This window comes from Myxine glutinosa, chromosome 5 (assembly GCF_964187855.1).
Source record: "Myxine glutinosa chromosome 5, kmMyxGlut1.1, whole genome shotgun sequence".
NCBI classification, from domain to species: Eukaryota; Metazoa; Chordata; class Myxini; order Myxiniformes; family Myxinidae; genus Myxine; species Myxine glutinosa.
In genome coordinates, this window is record NC_136265.1 from 172,360,059 (window position 1) to 172,380,480 (window position 20,422).

The window sequence follows — 20,422 nt, forward strand, 5'->3', positions numbered from 1 at the left end:
TGGCGGACGTTAAAAATCCCCCATTGTCTTTCGCGAAGAGGAGGCGAGCCATCGCTGGAACCCCAAACAAATTACAAATTCCCATCGCCTTCAGTTGAATGTCAGACCTGGCCAGATGGCTCGTGAAAGACTTGAGCCAAAAGGTTCCCCGTTGACCCCACGAGGTGGTGGCAATAATTGGGCCCGTGAAACAGCAATAGGAAATTACAGGCAATCTCACTCACTATACAGAGCTCCAGATATGTCAAAAAAACGTTTCCGATTCACGGAACATTGTCTTTTGGTCACATGGAGTGTGTTTTGTGTTTTACCTCCCCGTCAGATTCCTGATTCCTCTTCCGAGTGATTAAAATTAAATGAATCATTCGGGTGAATGTAATCCGCCTTCATATCAGCCGTAGATTTCAGGTGACAGCATTACAATTGGAGATTTTTAACGACAGAAAATAGTCTTCAAAACTTTCGCTGTAAACGATGTTGAAATACCCCACAGACGTGGTTAATAATACAGGGTTATAAAGGTTTACCAAATCAGCGTCCAATGAGCTGGCTCAACTCAAAGAGCGAGCACAGCATAGTGCAATGTGGCAACGTAACAATATTTGCCTTCAAATAGTCATTGCAATCGGATATTCCAAAACTCACTGGGTGATGAAGAGGAAAACAATGATCAACGATTATAGAGAATAAACATGATGTAAGGTGACCGAGTCATTATCTTTAATCAAATAGCCAAAGTGATGAGGAAAACAAAAAACCCCTTCGCAATCTCACCCTGGAATCTGCAGAACTCGGTACATCTGGCACACTAAGTGCGGGCCCCGTGGTCGAGTCAGGGGGCGGCGGGGGAGAATTGTTTGACCGAGAACACAAAGCCGAGGCAGATGGCTGCGATTCCTCGGTCACCTTTGGTCTGACCGCGGCAGAATCCGCGACGTTCTTCATCGAGAGAAAAGACTTGAAATCCGAGTTGCTGGGATCCTCCAGAGAGTCTCTGTCGTGATAATCTGCACACGCTGAAGACGATAACGCACCAGCAAAGCATGGTCATCGACTGTAATTGGCATGTTGCTTTCCTCCTAGAGAAGTTATACTTTCAAAAGTACACACAAACTGGGTAGGGACTCTCTCCCTTTGTCCTCAGCATAAGGAAATCACGAGACTTCCTACGTAGGGATGGCACGGGCAACCCATAGCTATAATAACAACATAAACCCTCAAAAAAACCTACGAAGATGCAAACTTATAAACCCATTAAGTACCTACCAGTCGTCTGTGGAGGATACCATCAAACCATCATCATCCAATACCATCAAACTCTTGGACAGCATCGCTGAGACACAAAAATTACTAAAAGTATTCTTCTTCTTCTTCTTCTTCTTATTATTATCAGACAGCCTAACTCAAAATTGGTTTCAGCTAAGTACTTGGTTTTAAACATCAATCTACTGCATTTTATCGTGGAGAGATCCATGACTACTCAGAATTTTCAGAACTTGAAGATATTCCACGAAAAGAAGGTATAACTACATAACTATGCACAGTAATATGAAGGGAAATAGGGGAAGGCAGGACAACTGGTAATCAGCCTTGTGGGGGCGGGCACGTGGTGACACTTGCTCAAGGCCCAATCGCTCCTATATGGGTGGGGTAATGGTGGAATATTATGCACAGTTCGACAAGGGTACGGTGCACATAGTGCAGGAACTTTCTTCCGTCCGTGAAGCTTACCGGCATCCACACAGGCACGGAGTTTGTCATTCACTTGTCGTCATTGAAGTGTGACAGAGATTAAATAAATTACAAATAAATATTATCACCAATACTAGAACAGCACCCTCCCCGGTCTCGATGTATCAACCTTCGTGTGTGTATGTAAATGTATGAGTGTGCGCACGTGCGTGTGTGTGTGTGTGTGTCTATGCGTGCAATTTGTTTTTGCCTGCTATATCCCCACACGTGGGTGGGCCTCAGGAGATGGAACAGAGATCTACAAGTCTCAAAGTATCCACCTCCGTTAGCGTGTGTGTGCGTGTGCACACGTGTGTGTTAATAGTTTCATATTTCACTGGTCAAATTCATACATGGAAACCATCAATATACACTATTATTCCAAAGGTATGGACAGGGAACAACCATTATTAAAGAAAGGTGGAGGGATGGACAGGGAACAACCAGAACCAGAGAAAGATGTAGGGATGGTTTCACATAATCATTTCTTGTGATCATCCCTACCTTATTTACATACTTTTTGGAGTAACATCCCCACATCCCTTTACATTAAAATAAATCTTTTTATTTTATTACAAAAAATAATACACAGTCATGGCCAGAAATATTGGCACCCTTGCACATTTTTCGAATAAAGCACCATTTCTTCCAGAAAAATTTTGAAATTAATTTTTTTTTTGGTATCCGCATATGTATTGCTTTAGTTTGGTATACAAGATCGAGGCTCCTATAAGAGCTAACATTAATGACAAAAAAAAAATGGACACAAGACAAAATAAAGGGAGCGAGAGACAAGATGGGGAGAGAAGGGGAAGCACACAAGTACACCATTTGAGAGCAGGGACATCGGGAGATCTGTGGGAGGGAGAGGGCTTGGGGGCAGGAGGCATGGGAAGGGAGGGTGGGTTTTGGGGGAGGTAAAAATTCTGACACAAGAGGCATCATGGAGTAAAAACAAACAAACAAAAAAAAAACACATGGACACTGCTAGGACTTCCAGGAAAGAAGTCGGTATTTCAGAAAAGTGAATCTGGGGTGAATTAGCGGGGGTAGAAAAGATCAAGGTTTTGTATGGGGGAAGATAAGAGATGGTGGTGAACAGCTGTTTTAAAGACCTGGAGGGAGGAGTGGGATTGAAGAGAGTGAAGGAGTTTGTTCCAGAGGTGGGAGAAAAGAGGAATGAAGGAGTGAAGGTGAGCAAAGAGTCTTGATTTTGGCAGTTTCACCAGAAGAGGGTTGCAGGCAGATCTTGTGCGACCTGTAGGAATATTTGGGGGATCCTTCAATTTACCAAGGCATTTTGGAGCGCAATGTTCAACCCAGTGTCAGAAAGCTGGGTCTCCGTCGAAGGTCATGGATCTTGCCGCAGGACAATGACCCCAAACACACTTCAAAAAACATCCAGGAATGGTTCAAGACAAAACTCTGGACTGTTCTGAAGTGGCCAGCAATGAGTCCAGATCTAAATCCCTTGAACACCTGTGGGGAGATCTGAAAACAGCAGTTGGGAGAAGGGACCCTTCAAATCTGGGAGAACTGGAGCAGTTTGCACAAGAAGAGTGGGACAAACAGCCAGTAGAGAGGTGTAGGTAGCTCATTCATGGGTATCGGAAGTGCTTGACTGCAGTTATTTTGTCCAAAGTCTGTGCTACCAAATATAAAGTCTTGGGTGTCAATAATTTTGTCAATGCCATTTATTTTTATTTTCTGATGTAAAAGGATATATTAAGTTCTGATTCAAAAACAAAGGTTCTGTAATATTAACAGTGAAATAAAGAATTGTGGAGAACAAATACTTTTCTCAATTTCAACTTTTTTTTAGGGAAAATTGTGAGTTATTTGAAAAAAGTGCAAGGGTGCCAATACTTTTAGTCACGACTGTATGACATACAGGATAATGGCATTAAAAGAAAATAGGCAAATCAATATAATTAATAGAATCTTATTATAATAGAGCAAACGTATATGGTTCGCTATGTATGTATGTTTATATGCGATGAAACGTCTTCTTCTTCTTCTTCAAATATAATTACCACCCTCTAAAGTCGAAATTAACCCTCTTAATTGCGTTAAGACTGCTGAGACCCCTCAGACCTTTGACGACCCTTTAATTCCCCCAAGACCCTTCAGACCACTAAGACCCCTGAAGACCCAAAATACCCTGAAGACCCCCAAAGACCTTGTATATCCAAAAACCCAAAAGACCCCAAAGCCCCAAAACACCCCGAAGACCCAAAACACTCCGAAGACCCAAAACACTCCGAAGACCCAAAAAAAACCCGAAGACCCAAAACACCCCGAAGACCCAAAGCACCCTGAAGACCCAAAGCACCCCGAAGACCCAAAGCACCCCGAAGACCCAAAGCACCCCGAAGACCCAAAGCATCCCGAAGACCTAAAGCACCCCGAAGACCCAAAACACCCCAAAGACCCAAAATGCCCCAAAGACCCAAAACACCCTGAAGACCCCAAAAAACCCCGAAGGCCCAAAACACCCAGAAGACCCAAAACACCCCGAAGACCCAAAGCACCCCGAAGACCCAAAGCACCCTGAAGACCCAAAGCACCCCGAAGACTCAAAACACCCCGAAGACTCAAAGCACACCGAAGACTCAAAACACCCCGAAGACCCAAAACACCCCGAAGACCCAAAATGCCCCAAAGACCCAAAACACCCTGAAGACCCCAAAAAACCCCGAAGACCCAAAACACCCCGAAGGCCCAAAACACCCAGAAGACCCAAAACACCCCGAAGACCCAAAGCACCCTGAAGACCCAAAGCACCCCGAAGACTCAAAACACCCCGAAGACTCAAAGCACACCGAAGACTCAAAACACCCCGAAGACCCAAAACACCCCTAAGACCCCAAACACCCCGAAGACCCAAAACACCCCTAAGACCCAAAACACCCCGAAGACCCAAAACACCCCGAAGACCCAAAACACCCCAAAAACCCAAAATAGCCCGAAGACCCAAAAGACCCCAAAGACCAAAAATACCCCAAAGACCAAAAATACCCCAAAGACCCAAAAAGCCCCTGAAGACCCCGCAGACCCAAAAGCCTCTGAAGACACCAAAGACCCTGAAGGCCCAAAAACACCTCAAAGACACAAAATTCCCTTAAAGGCACTGAGGATCCAAAAGACCCTGAAGACCCAAAACACCATGAAGACCCAAAAGACACCGAAATGGTCAAAGATGCCTACCCCTCTGAAACGACGTGTGGTGAGGCACGCGGAGCGTGCCGAGTCACGCTAGTATGATGAACCTGGCTCATTATTATAGGTACGTACACGGACTGAAACACAGCTCATTCTTACCAATCCTGAACAATCATCTGAACCTCAACTCAGAAACACAAAATATACAAAACAATTGTATTTTATTATTCATTGGGGAAAAAGTGATTACACCTCATCATGTCCAATCCGTGATGTCTAACCGTGCAGCAAATAATCTGAGCTTCAGATGTAATGCCAGCAGAGGGTGCTACAATTAAGCCTGTTGTTCTGTAGTCACGTGCGTGAATGGTGGCTTATTATTCTTATCGTATCCACGGACAGTCTATACATGGCCAAGCCAAAACTGGACACATTTTTGCACCTTGTTGTTGAATTCGGCACGATCTGCAACTGTGCAGGGTTCCTCGAGCGATGGACATTGCAGGAGATGTTGCATAGTCGGTGGCTCAGTTCCACATTAGCAAGTTGTCGGGCTGGTTATATATCCCCATTTGTTCAGTGACACCTTTGAACGACCTACATCAGTCTTAAGTCTGTTAAGGCACTTCCATGTTATCCAGTTGCAATTAGCTCCTGGGGGGGGGGGGGGAGGCTTTCATCAGGTAGAATTTTCATCATTGGGGTTTGTTCGAGACTGGCAAGCCCGTCTTTCCACAAAGCTATGTGGGCTTCAGATGGGGTTGATTGTAATGAAACGACACTGTTCATGAAGCTCTTCCTTGACTTTAGGCGGCCGAGTGTAGGTGTATGACCATGCAGAGAGTGCCTCTCATCTGATGTTTGACGGAGTCAGTTCTTGCTGGGTACCGTTCTTCTTATATCAGGGGGAGCTATACCCACCAAGATATATAGGCTGTTGGTGTTTTTTGGTTTTAAACAACCTGTGATAGATCGGCAGCTTCCATTCAGAACGGCATCCATCTTGTTAGCATGAGTAGATCTTTCCCATACAGGGCAGGCGTATTCAGCAGTGGTTTAGCAAAGAGCAAGTGCACTGGTTCTCAATGTTTTCGAGCTTGCGTGACACATAAAAATCAGCATATATAAAACGGCGTGTAACACAGTCTATAGGTGGGTCATTTGTGTAGATGTTGTACAGCAATGGTGCAAGCACGCTTCCCTGAGGAACACCATTCTCCTGAATACTCACCTTTGATGGCTGACTGGACAGCTAAGAGCAACGTGCTCACCTTTGAAATGTCTAGCCTGGGTTTGATACCCGAACCGACAAATGAATGGGACAAATTATTGAGTGTGTGTGTTAAGATCAAGAAGTACCTTTTGCAAAAGCAAATCGGTGGGCTGGTGAAGCATTGATCCTGTCTATGCAGTACATTCAAAATGGGAAATAGTAGCTCTTAAAAACTTAATACATTTCAAAACACCCTGTGCAGGCACACCAGGAAATACAGATCTGTTCGGTGCACGTGACAACCTTGTTAGGAAGAAAAGTATAAAACAAGTTCGACCGACTGGATTTTGTCAAACTATCTAAGGCATGTGCAAAATAGCAGGACAAAAGAAAGCTACCTGTCCATTCCTCTGCTGTACGTTCAGCAGGCGAAACGTCCTGTGAAGAATCCTCCCTCGAAGGCGGAACCACAGCCTCCTCCTCCTCTTCTTCTTCTTCCTCCTCTTCTTCTTCCTCAGTTTCCTCTTCATCTCCCTCTGGAACCTCACTCTCCCCACTCTCATTCCTGTCCCAGGCATTCCCAGAACCCAACAATTCCCGGGATTCTCGTACTCGGCCACCGTTGTGATATATGGAGGTTATTCTGCAAGCGGAGCACATCACGTGGTGTTAGCAGCAATAAAACGCAACGCAACATGCACACTCACACACCGACTCATTCACTCTTCTGCCACACGCCTTAGATCGCTGTATTACAAAATAAAAAGTTTGAATCAACATGAGGTGGTTTATCCAGTTTCAGGAAAAGGCATTTTTGCTTTTATAGCGAATTGGTGTTGCAAATGTCCTACCCCTACCACTCTGCCCTCCTCTCCCCCGCCCCCCAACCACAAATCCACTGGTATACTCGAGGCAGTTTTGACTCACACCAACTGCAAGAGTTTACAAATATAGTATAAAATATAGTAAGTGATTAATAATCAGCTCCTTTCACCAACGCCCAAACCTGGTGTTGGGTTAACGGTTAAGGTGACTGGTTTACGATCTTAGGGTCTTGAATTTGAGCCCTGTCATGCCGTTGATTAACACCAGGTGGGTTGACTCAGCCGATCATCCTTCCAAAGTCGGCAAAATGAGTACCAGGTTATTGGGAAGAATGAGCCATTTGAGTATCCTGCGTCGGAGAGGTGACCCATCCAGGATTGCGCCTTATAGTCGAGGAAACTGCTTCGGCAACTCTACGCATCTGAAGATGCAAAAGGAGTGGTCGTCTTCTTCTTCACTAACGCCGATGCTGCCTCGTCACTAAGATCGAAGACTGTGGCAAAGTGAGCAACATGCATGCCAGCTGCATGTAGAATGAACACCACTTCCAAAAAGGATAATGATGTTGACCCAACCTGCATGTGATATTCACGTTCATTCCCCATGCAGCTGAGTCACAAATGACTCACTTCACCACAGCTCACTCAAGTATCCCAAGCAAACAGAATAACGATTTTGTTTTTACGAATGAGCAAAATTTCAGAGATGTCATACAACAACAACAACAACAACAACAACATGCATTTTAAGGCCATTTTCCCTGCTAGAGCGGGGGTTAGTCTTGCGGTCCCCATGACAATCTTCTCCATTTTGCCCTATTTTCTGCATCTCTCCTTGTTAACCCCCTTGCCCGCATTTCTTCTTCCACCATCTTTAGCCAAGTCTTTCTCGGTCTTCACCGTCCTCTACTTCCTTCTACATTCATTTCCATCACTCTTCTCAACCAGTCACTTTCATCCTTCCTCAACACATGACCAAACCATCTCAACCTGTTCCTCTTCACAGCATCAATCACAGGCTCTATTCCCATCATCTTTCACAATTCATCATTTGTCTTCCTCTCTCTCAACGATACTCTGCACATCCACCGAACCATTCGCATTTCCACCCTTTCCAGCCTTCGTTGCTGCTCTACATTCATGACCCATGTCTCGCTCCCATAAATCATAACACTTCTCACACATGCAGCATACACCTTTCCCTTCAGCTTCAACGACACTCCCCTCCTCATCAGCACGCCACTCAGTTCCCGAAACTTCTTCCATGCACATCTCACTCGAGCAACCGTTGCCGAGTCTGATCCACCTTCTCCATTCAGCATGTCTCCGAGGTAGCAAAATGTTTTCACACCTTCCAGCTTCACGCCGTCTCCAAGATCTAACTCAACATTTCCTCCATCTGCAGCTCCCTCTGTGCACACCTTACATTTGAATGTAGCTGCCACACTGGTTAATGACCCTCTCAGACCACAACATTTTTGATGAACCCACTCAGCGCACCTTGTACATTGAATGGAGTTCACTCCGACACCCTTCCTGCACACAGCACAGGGCCACTTCCCAGTTCTTTCCACCTCGATTGCCTCCAGATGTCATGACAAACAAAAATGTATCCACAATTACAATTATTCCTATTCTTGATTAAAAGTCTAGTCCTCTCACAGACTTTCATAAAAAATGGAATGGGATGTAAAGGTGCAACCTTGGGATCCTTTCATGAACATGACTGTTTATCTGCACATTTAACTGTGTGAAAAACGTTGTCGTTCTGGAACAGAGTGGAGACCGGAAAATTTCTCCATGTCCCTCTAGAGTCTAAAGTGTCAAAAATGTTAAAATTACATACGGCACAGAATTGAAACTATTGACAGACAACTGACAATGAAAGCAGAGCTAATGGATATATCGATGAATGTACTCATAAGAATCCTTGGTGATTAATATGGTACCATTTTAAACTTTGTTTGACCAGCGGTTTTGGAGGAGATGGAGCAATGACACAGACACTGGTCTGTTTGTATCGGTAAAACACCCACCCTGGTGATGTCTGTGCTTGCCCCACTGACTGTTCTCATTCCCACTCCCCACGGCCCACATCACCACCCCCCAGTGAACGTAAGTTGATAGACTGTTAGATCGAGTTAATGTGGTTCCAATGTAGCACAGGTTAGATGGGCAAAATGGCCTCCTACGGCCAAGTTCCTTGTGAATTTATTTAATATGTATAACTATACTTACGCTTAGGAGAGCAAACACTTCTGGACGTCTCAGGTACCCTATAATGAGAGATACTGATGGAGCTCTATATGTTACATACTCATCGACAAATTATGTAAGCATGTTTTGGCTGGGCTATCAATATTGATTTAAACAAAGGGGCTGACAGGATGGCCTGGGCCTTAGAGGTATATGCACTTACCTCTAAGCCGTCTAGCCTGTGTTGGAATCTCGGCCCAGCTATAAACTGTCATCCTGGTGTCTTGCAGGCAGGGTGAGGCATCAACATGTGTGCCATCCCTCAGATGGACGTTAAACGGAGCATTCCGTCTGCCAGTATTAGTTGGTGGATGTAAAAGATCCAACGGTGTCCTTCACGAAGAGTAAGCGAGCTAGCGTCGGCACGCTGAACAAATTACAAATTATTGCCCTAACCTACAGAGGGCGCTACATCAGCAGCACAGCCACAACACAGCCATCATTATGCTAATCGTGGCCATGTACTGCATACGACAGAAGAAGAAGAAGAAAAGTAAGACAATAATGGAAATGTTTTTGTCCAAATCAAGTTTTTTGGGGCAACTTTGGCAATTAATATGGTACCACTTTCAACTTTGTACAACAAAGGGTTGGCGTCAGGAAGGGCATCCGGCCATAAAAACATTGCCTAAAAAAGGGAACCATGACAATTACAATTACATATGCGCAGGGTACAGCCCGAAGTACCCCGTGGGGGACCTCACTCCCTCTCGTCAGAACTCAAGGTGGGGAACCCAATCGAAGCAAGGGTGGAAATCACTCCATTTGTGATGACGAAACGTCTGATGCCCCACGTGGAGATCGGTTTCTGAGGTTTGGGACATGGAATTGTTGGGACAATGACAGGGAGGTCAGGAGAAGTGGTGGAAGTATTGGTGAGAAGAAGCGTGGAGATATGTTGTGTGCAGGAGACGAGATGGAAGGGAAGTGGTGCGAGAATGGTGAAGGGTAGGCAGGGACAGAAATCCAAGTTTGTGTGGCAAGGGTGCCCGGAGGGCGTGAATGGTGTTGGTGTCCTGTTTTCTGAGGAGTTTGTAGACAGTGTGGTGAGTGTGGCTAGAGTGAGTGATAGGTTGATGATGGTGAAAATGATGATTGGAAAGCTCTTGGTGAACGTCATCTCGGGATATGCTCCGCAGGTTGGTCGGAGCGATGAAGAGAAGGACAAGTTCTGGTGTGCAACAGAGAAGCTGATGGAAAACGTGAAAGATGAGGAAGTTGTTGTGGAAGGAGACCTAAATGGACATGTGGGAAGGAGTATGGACGGTTTTGAGGGAGTTCATGGGGGTTACGGATATGGTGTGAGGAATGGAGAAGGTGAAAGGATTTTGGAGTTTGCTGATGGAGCTGATTTCTTGATTTGTAATACTCAATTCCAGAAAAAGGATAATAAGCTTGTTACATACACGTCAGGTGGGTCGACGACAACCGTTGTCTACCTGATGGTGCGTAGGCGAGATAGGGGGCACCTCCGGGACACAAAGGTGATCCCGGGTGAGGAGGCTGTTTCACAGCACCACTTGGTTGTCTGCGACTTAAGGGTGAAAGGTGCGAGGAGAGCTCGGCAGGTGAAGTACCAACTGAGAATGAAGGTGTGGAGGTTGAAAGAGGTGACAGTGAGGGAGGCATCAAAAGAGAGGCTGAGTATGGTAGAGGATGATGTGGTTCAGCTTGAATGTGGTTGGATGTCAACGAAAGATAGTCTGTTGGGAGCCGTTGGTGAGGTATCCACCAGTGAATTGGGAACTGAGTACCCTCGTCCCTCTACACAAGGGAAAAGGTGACCCTCTGGACTGTGGCTCGTATAGAGGGATAAAGTTATTAAAGCAGTGAATGAAGGCATTGGAAAGGGTGTTTTTTTTTTTTGTTTGTTTTTTTTGTATACTGAATCGAGGCTCGTGAAAGAGCTAATATGGAGAAGAGGATAAGGAAGAAAGTGAAGATCGACGAAATGCAGTTTGCATTTATGCCAGGAAGAGGAACGACAGACGCGCTTTTTATTGTGAAGCAGTTGCAGGAGAAGTACATGAACAAGAGGAAGAAGTTGTTTCTTGGGTTTGTTGGTCTGGAGAAAGCATTCGATGGGGTTCCACACGAAGTGTACTGGGCATTGAGGAAGTTAGGAGTGGAGGAATGGTTGATTAGAGTAGTGATGGCAATGTATAAGAGAGCGTGCACAGCTGTAAGGACGAAGGACGGGAACAGTGGTGAGTTTGAGGTGAAGGTGGGAGTGCATCAGGGGTCGGTATCAAGTCCACGAATATTTGTAGCTGTGATGGAGGTGCTGGCTCGGAATGTAAAGGAGGGTTTACCGTGGGAGTTGTTGTATGCAGATGATCTGGTGTTGATTGCAGAAAGTATGGATGGACTGAAGGAGAAGATGAACAAGTGGAAGGAATGTATGGAGACAAAAGGTCTGAAGGAGAATATCAGAAAAACGAAGGTCTGGGCAAGTGGTAAATCATGTGGTGAGGTGGGAAGAACTGGGAAGTGGCCGTGTGCTGTGTGCAGGAAGGGTGACGGAGTGAACTCCATTCAATGTACAATGTGCGCCGAGTGGGTTCATCAAAAATGTAATGGTTTGAGAGGTGCATTAACCAGTGTGGCAGCTACATTCAAGTGTAAGGTGTGCACAGAGGGAGCTGCAGATGGAGGAAATGTTGAGTTGGATCTTGGAAACGGCGTGAAGCTGGCAGGTGTGAAAACATTTTGTTACCTAGGAGACATGCTGAATGGAGAAGGTGGATCCGACTCGGCAACGGTTGCTAGAGTGAGATGTGCATGGAGAAGTTTCGGGAACTGAGTGGCGTGCTGACGAGGAGGGGAGTGTCATTGAAGCTGAAGGGAAAGGTGTATGCTGTATGTGTGAAAAGTGTTATGATTTACGGGAGCGAGACATGGGTAATGAACGTAGAGCAGCAACGAAGGCTGGAAAGGGTGGAAATGCGAATGGTTCGGTGGATGTGCAGAGTATCGTTGAGAGAGAGGAAGACAAATGATGAATTGCGAAAGATGATGGGAATAGAGCATGTGATGGATGCTGTGAAGAGAAACAGGTTGAGATGGCTTGGTCACGTGTTGAGAAAGGATGAAAGTGACTGGTTGAGAAGAGTGATGGGGGTGAATGTAGAAGGAAATAGAGGACGGGGAAGACCGAGAAAGACTTGGCTAAAGATGGTGGAAGAAGAAATGCGGGCAAGGGGGTTATAACAAGGGGAGATGTAGAAAATATGGCAAAATGGAGAAGATTGTCATGGGGACCGCAAGGCTAACCCCCGCTCTAGCAGGGAAAATGGCCTTAAAATGCCTGTTGTGTGTTGTTTCAACTTTGTATGACCAGCGTTTTGGGAGGAGATGAAAAACTGATGCTTACATATGATCTTATGATGTAGATTAACAAAACAAAACAAGTGGCTTTAGCCACCTCACCGATCCTTATACAACATCCACTTGCATGCCACTGAAAGACAGTGTGAAGGGACCAGACACAAATGGCCAGCAAGAAGTCTGCATTCTCACCCGTTGGTGAACTTATGTGTGGCACTGTGTCCGCGATCTTGTTCGTAGCACAGCTTGAGTGCCCGAAATGTCTGCACGTAGTCAACCCCCTCGAGGGCTTTGCAAAAGTTGGTCACAATGTGCACTGTCAAAGACTTGATACTTTCCTGGAAGGAAATCAACAAAAGGACTCAAGAACGCAAAAATCAAATCGTGTTTTCATTTTCAGTGGATAAGTAAGGAGGTTGATGAGGGATTCTGCAAGCGAGCAGTGCGTCAAGGCAGAGTCCCATCGGCTCGGGCAAGGGTGCTCACCACGCGGATGAACTCAAAGAGCTCGATGATGGCAGAGTTGAGGAGGTTGTACCGTGTGCCGTTGCTGAGTAACAGGCTGATAACCGGCTCAAACAGGTTTTCCCTGATTATGTAGCGGTTGTAGAACTCGTCCTTCATGCCGACAATGCGTCGCATGAAACGCAAAGAACCTGGCGACGGCACGCCTCGACAGTTATGACTGCATCGGGTGAGCACTCATCCCACACCAAATCCCCCAACCCTACGTTTTACCCTGCATCCTCATGTTCGCACCGTCTTTACTTGCACAACTACACTTGTCATACATTATTTGTTTTATGTGTCATAGGAATTTTCCAGCAAAACTGCAATATGCAATGCCTTGTGGTTTGGAAACAAAAGGCTCCAATGACGTTTGAGGCTGTGTATTAAAGAATCAGGTCAATTATACTCAGTGGCTATGAGCAACGGAACCAAAATCCTGCATCCCACCCCCAGTATTTCCAGTCATCCTTTAAACTATTAAAATCCCATCACCCATCCTAGTCTGAATCCCAAAATCCTGCATCCCACCCCCAGTATTTCCAGTCATCCTTTAAACTATTAAAATCCCATCACCCATCCTAGTCTGAATCCCAAAATCCTGCATACTCCCCCAGTATTTCCAGTCATCCTTTAAACTATTAAAATCCCATCACCCATCCTAGTCTGAATCCCAAAATCCTGCATACTCCCCCAGTATTTCCAGTCATCCTTTAAACTATTAAAATCCCATCCTCCATCCTAGTCTGAATCCCAAAATCCTGCATACTCCCCCAGTATTTCCAGTCATCCTTTAAACTATTAAAATCCCATCACCCATCCTAGTCTGAATCCCAAATTCCTGCATACTCCCCCAGTATTTCCAGTCATCCTTTAAACTATTAAAATCCCATCACCCATCCTAGTCTGAATCCCAAAATCCTGCATACTCCCCCAGTATTTCCAGTCATCCTTTAAACTATTAAAATCCCATCCTCCATCCTAGTCTGAATCCCAAAATCCTGCATACTCCCCCAGTATTTCCAGTCATCCTTTAAACTATTAAAATCCCATCACCCATCCTAGTCTGAATCCCAAAATCCTGCATCCCACCCCCAGTATTTCCAGTCATCCTTTAAACTATTAAAATCCCATCCTCCATCCTAGTCTGAATCCCAAATTCCTGCATACTCCCCCAGTATTTCCAGAGTCATCCTTTAAACTATTAAAATCCCATCACCCATCATAGTCTGAATCCCAAAATCTTGCATACTCCCCCAGTATTTCCAGAGTCATCCTTTAAACTATTAAAATCCCATCACCCATCCTAGTCTGAATCCCAAAATCCTGCATCCCACCCCCAGTATTTCCAGAGTCATCCTTTAAACTATTAAAATCCCATCACCCATCCTCGTCTGAATCCCAAAATCCTGCATCCCACCCCCAGTATTTCCAGAGTCATCCTTTAAACTATTAAAATCCCATCACCCATCCTAGTCTGAATCCCAAAATCCTGCATCCCACCCCCAGTATTTCCAGAGTCATCCTTTAAACTATTAAAATCCCATCCTCCATCCTAGTCTGAATCCCAAAATCTTGCATACTCCCCCAGTATTTCCAGAGTCATCCTTTAAACTATTAAAATCCCATCACCCATCCTCGTCTGAATCCCAAAATCCTGCATCCCACCCCCAGTATTTCCAGTCATCCTTTAAACTATTAAAATCCCATCACCCATCCTAGTCTGAATCCCAAATTCCTGTATACTCCCCCAGTATTTCCAGAGTCATCCTTTAAACTATTAAAATCCCATCACCCATCCTAGTCTGAATCCCAAAATCCTGCATACTCCCCCAGTATTTCCAGAGTCATCCTTTAAACTATTAAAATCCCATCACCCATCATAGTCTGAATCCCAAAATCCTGCATACTCCCCCAGTATTTCCAGAGTCATCCTTTAAACTATTAAAATCCTATCACCCATCCTAGTCTGAATCCCAAAATCCTGCATACTCCCCCAGTATTTCCAGAGTCATCCTTTAAACTATTAAAATCCCATCACCCATCCTAGTCTGAATCCCAAAATCCTGCATACTCCCCCAGTATTTCCAGAGTCATCCTTTAAACAATTAAAATCCCATCACCCATCCTAGTCTGAATCCTAAATGCTGTGCAAAGCAATGATGGAAGCACAGAGCCCTTAACTATGGACTTACTAAGAGTGAGGAAGGCATGCCGAGACCGAGTGAGAATAAGGACTTTCCGCAAAAGGTCTTTGGTCATTATGTTGTTCTTTATGTGGTATGTGTGATGCTCCACACAGAAGGTCAGCAGCTCCAAGATCAGAGACAGTAGCTGAGCAGTCTGAAAATCATCTGGCATAGTGGAAGGATTACTTTTTTTCTGAGAAGTCACATCAATGATAAAAAATGCAGAACTATGTAATTAGCCTATTGAATACCAATTCGGAAAGCCAAACCCTGATGATATCACCACAAACACCAACAATATAGATATGGAGGAAGTCAACAAAACGTTGATTTGAGGTATGCTAACAGCCGTGGGAAGCAAGGGGAAGCTGATGTTTCGGCCATTAACCCTTCACCTTTGCTCTGACAAAGGGTTAGTGCCTGAAACATCAGCTTGTTCTTGCTTCCTACGGCAGTTAGCATACCTCGATCAACGTTGTCAATTTCATCCATTGTTCTACCTCTGACGCAGATTGACACTACGTTCAGGAGCAAGGATCCTCATTCAATATACATAGGCTGCTTTTAGCTCACCTTTGAAGAGCTTGCCTGCAGTGGCGTTGTCTAGAAGAGGGGTCGTCAAAGTGTGCATACAGTGTTTGTAGAAAAAACTCAGGAACTCTGTCTTTTCTGTTTTCTGAAACAATAAAAGGGTATCATTGAAATGTAATGAGCTTGCAAGCCAGAAGCCAGCATATATGACTGATGGGAGATGATGGCAGATGGAAATTTGTAGAAGTGAGTGTAGTGTGGAGGCTTACATTAACTGTTGCCAACATATTTTCAGGATCAAGAAGCACCCGGAGAAGGCCCATGAGCTGTACAGCGCCTCCTAGCTCAGGGTCTGCATCAGAAATCATTTGTTCAATGAGCAGATTCACCAGAATGATTTTCTGAGGACAAGGAACAAAATGAGTGACAGACAATAAGATGAAGTTCAGTTGGAAAGTTTTGTGACTGTCAGGGCAGTGACACAACACAATGACTGGATGTGACTACATTGATATTTCACTCCCTCTTCAAAAGCTCCTCAATTGTACAAAGGCAGCTGTAATTCCACAATCCTTTGGTCATTAAGTTTCATTCCTCACAAATAGTTGGACACTTACAACTTCCTCGTCACTACCCCGCAGCTACGACTTCATACAGAGTCAGGGAAGTAGCTTTAAATCGTCAAATAAGTCACTTCATGGATAGTCGGCTTAATGCCAATTTAGAAGCAATCGGATGCCGAAGCAGAAGGCGAGCGATCCTATTCCGACCATGAGCTAACCTCACACCCATTATCAGAATGTTAACCTTGCCCCTCACGTGACGTGGCCACTCAGAGGGTCCCTTCCCGCAACAATCCCAATTAGGACACAGCCCGCCATTCCAGCCAATTGCGGAACTTATTGCTAGTGGATCCATCCAATAGCACGCCATGATATTGCAGCAGCAGGAGGGTCCTCTCAAGTGCACTGCCCCAGGAGACAACATTGATGCCACCAATGGTGACATTGTCCTCAAGCCCATGCCAATACCAGAGGGAGAGAAGGGGGAAAGGTGGGGGGGGGGGGGGGGGGGGAGGAAGAGAAGAGGGAGTGGGGGGGGGGGGGGAGGAGGAACATGGGAACGAACTTTGTGCAGTGCAATGAGCTAACTCATTAACTAGAGAGTTAATAGAACACGATACCCCGTGAAGTGTTAGTTCAATTTTACTTCAAATTTAACAAAATAATGATTTCAACAACCGTTTGCAAACACCCCAAAAGTTTAGTGCTATTGAAGTAGTCCAGAAGCAGCAATGAACCCTTATACACCACCCCCATTGAAACTTTATTTAAATTGAAGTACGGTATTATGAAATAGGGGTTATTGGAAGTATTATGACAGATGATTTGTGTTATAGTGTTCAAACATGTGTGTCGTGTCATGCTCTGCCAAAAATACAGGTTCATTGCTGACAGAACAGTCTCATGGCAAGGATTACACCAAGAGACTCGTCTCTGCCTTCACAGCAGTAGCCAGGACAAGAATTTGGAATTTGTTCAGGGTACTGGTGATAACTCGCCATCTCTCTTTGCCAAAGACAATGTCGGATCTTTAACATCCACGACTAATGCAGGACATGCAGCTTAATGTCCAGCCGAAGAACAGAGTAGTTTGTAATGAAACACCCTGCCTCCGAAGCACAAATGAGCCAGTTTATAAACCGGTGAGAAATCAACCTCAGACTAGACAGCTCAAACAACAACACACAACAAAACATGCATTTTAAGGCCATTTTCCCAGCTTGAGCAGGGGTTAGCCTTACGGTACAGCTCAAAAGTAGGTGTATTTACTCTGCACCATCCTGTCGGTTCATCATCAATCTAAATCCCCCAAAAAGAATGCACAAAACAATGATGCAATCCACCTCACTTACATCATCTTTTTGTTGTGCTTCCTGCAGAATGAACTCGCGTACCATGGCTGGACTAAACTCCACGATGTACGAGAAGATATCGGTGGCTGCTGCCCGTACTTCCATGTCCTTCGATCCCTGCATTCAAGCATTCCCATGGAACACAAGATGGGGGAAAATGAATTGAAAGGGGAAAGAGTGGAGGATATTCTACAGCTATTATCATTAAATACAGCACATCAAACATCAACTTCACTCTTATTATCTGAGCATTGTTCATGCCTTTACACAATCTTCAGAATCCAGAAAAGTTCATATAAAGGGGCGCCATACATCTGGCAAACAAAATACATTTACTTCTTCATGCACCTGTGTGAATCAAATTGGCACCCCTTTATATGAACTTTCCTAGAACATTACTTGGTTCCTCCTCAGAACACAAGGGTAGTCCAGCATGCACACGAGATTTTTTGAATGTCCCTTATTTTCCATTGTTTGACATTTTCTACAAGCTATGAAATGCCCCTTCTTTTCTATACTTTTCCACATGGCACATACCCTTATATAAAGGGGCCTTTTCTATGCCACTGGCATTTTACCCAAGAATATATGAAATATATATTTATATATATTTAATTTTAAAGCAAAAACTATGGCACTTAGGTGGAATTTGTTTTGAAAGCCATTAATTAGATGTATTGGCTGATGTATTTTCCAAGTTTCAGCTAGTTTCAATGTATAGCCTTTGAGATATGAACGCCAACACATTTTCGGCCGACGGATGGATGAACGGGTGGACAGACACCAACGTAAATTCGAGGGTTTTCTTAATAAAACACAAGAATGCGTAAACGGACGTTGGTGAAATTTGGAACATATTACCTCAACGTACAAAGTATTTACTCTTGAAAATTGCAGCCAATTTCGTCCAATAGAAGCCGAGAAACGAGTTTTCAGTCCCCATGTTAAAGTTGCATACAGAGAAACGATCCCATATAAAGGGAGGGGCGCCTTGTGCCTCCTTTAACATTTTTGCTGGTGTCAACCGAGATAAATTTGTGCTACATAGTAGCAACCCTTAGAAAGGATTTCTATCGGACTGAACATAATTCTATATCTCTTATTACCTCCACCACCAAAAAGATGGAATGAGGTTATGGTTTCACCCTTGTCTGTTTGTGATATAAACTTCACTCTGGATAATGGTAGATCGCAGAACATTACAATTTTCCAACTTTGTAATAAAACAATGCTACAGTTCAACAACTATGTCCTTGATATGGGGAAATAAAAGGAAGCTGAATGACCTTCAAAGATATGGAAATGATCACTTGAGAATGGTGGATACTTACCAGCAGCAGAGACTTTAAAATAACTTCAAATTATAATGCTAGACAGTAGACATACGTACATAGTAAATACACTTTTTTTTTAACAAGGAGGGAGGGAAGGGGATTTATAACCAGACTAGCACGGCACTCAGTAGAGCGTATACCTTCACCAGACTGAACAGTTTACGATTTGTGCCCCACTGATAGGCCGGAGCTGCATACGGACCTGAATGAAAAACTAGCCAATTTGTACTTGTCATACTCCCAAACAGGTCCACCAAGTTTCGTCCGAATCTATCCATAACATTTTGAAACATCATGCTATATATCAGTTTTGGCCTCATATCTCGATGATGGAGGAATCACTTTAAAAATAAAAAAAATCATCATATCCGGATCCGGATCTTCACCAAAATCTAATCTATTTGTCCACGTCACACCTAACCTGTCCAGCAAATTTCGTCCGAATCTGTCCATAACTTTTTGGGATATCCTACTCACAGACAGACAAACAGACAGAGACAGACAGGAGAGAAAACCTTCGGTGACAGAAGTAATAACGAGTTAACAGGTGTGTAAGTGACAAAAAAACCCAGTAAACGCACCAAGATGACCTCCAGTGCTGAGAGGACACCCAGGCTCGCCAACATTTTGAAAAATGAATCACGGTTTTGTGGTTGTAGAGTTTGAGAAAAGGCACAGAACTCCTTCAAAAAATTGACCTGGAAGGAAATTACATCACACTTAATTGGTCGAGAAAACAACATTATCAGGTTATTGCAGATTGATACCAATGAAGAGAAAATAAATACCAGCTCTCTTCTTTTTACATCTTCTGTATTCACATCCGTAAGTTGAGCAAACAGCTCGGTGAGAAACTTTTCATCCTCCTGGAAAAATTACAAGGAGAAATCAACATGGCAGGTTGACAGGGACCGCAAAAGCTTCGTGGCAAATCTCACATTCCCAAAACAACAATGATGGGACCCCTAAAGAACAAGTTGAACTTATCAGGATACACAATAAGACACAAATTATGCATTAAAACGGGATAATACAAATCACCTTTACACTGTAAAACACAAACCACCTTCATAATACTTCCCAGAACCATGCTATATATCGATATATAGCATGCGATGGGGTGGCATGAGAGAGGGTGTAAAAGGGGCCGCTAATATGGCTATGTATGATGCTGATTGACGCTGTGTTCTATGGTGATCAATATAACTTCCACCTCCATCTCCTATACCGTGACTCACATCATCTTATTACAGCGTATAAGGGTGGTTGGTGTATAAGATTGCTTCAGTAGCATGAAACTTCCACATCTCTTTTTTAAATGATCTTTAAAATCATTATTTTATTTATATTGAAGTATGCATTGTCGCATCGCCGGCGATTAAGATCACGGGTGACAGATAGCCGAAACAGTCTTACTCCGGAGGCGGGAGCCG

General features: G+C 44.3%; 1 protein-coding gene across 4 annotated transcripts in view; it reads right to left on the reverse strand.

Annotated features, from left to right (window-relative positions):
- Window positions 1–20,422, reverse strand: part of LOC137426724 (serine/threonine-protein phosphatase 4 regulatory subunit 3) — a 72,588-nt gene that overhangs the window by 2,408 nt on the left and 49,758 nt on the right. For 3 of the 4 annotated variants that reach the window (XM_068115537.2, XM_068115538.2, XM_068115536.2), the window contains 10 exons: window positions 19,778–19,855; window positions 19,571–19,687; window positions 17,656–17,772; window positions 16,010–16,141; window positions 15,783–15,885; window positions 15,216–15,374; window positions 13,000–13,169; window positions 12,706–12,851; window positions 6,505–6,749; window positions 775–1,016 (listed from right to left, as the gene is read on the reverse strand). In XM_068115537.2, the coding sequence (XP_067971638.1) occupies window positions 775–1,016; window positions 6,505–6,749; window positions 12,706–12,851; window positions 13,000–13,169; window positions 15,216–15,374; window positions 15,783–15,885; window positions 16,010–16,141; window positions 17,656–17,772; window positions 19,571–19,687; window positions 19,778–19,855 (1,509 nt within the window). The remainder of the gene's footprint in view (window positions 1–774; window positions 1,017–6,504; window positions 6,750–12,705; window positions 12,852–12,999; window positions 13,170–15,215; window positions 15,375–15,782; window positions 15,886–16,009; window positions 16,142–17,655; window positions 17,773–19,570; window positions 19,688–19,777; window positions 19,856–20,422) is intronic. The other variant, XM_078779086.1, reaches the window with a different exon arrangement.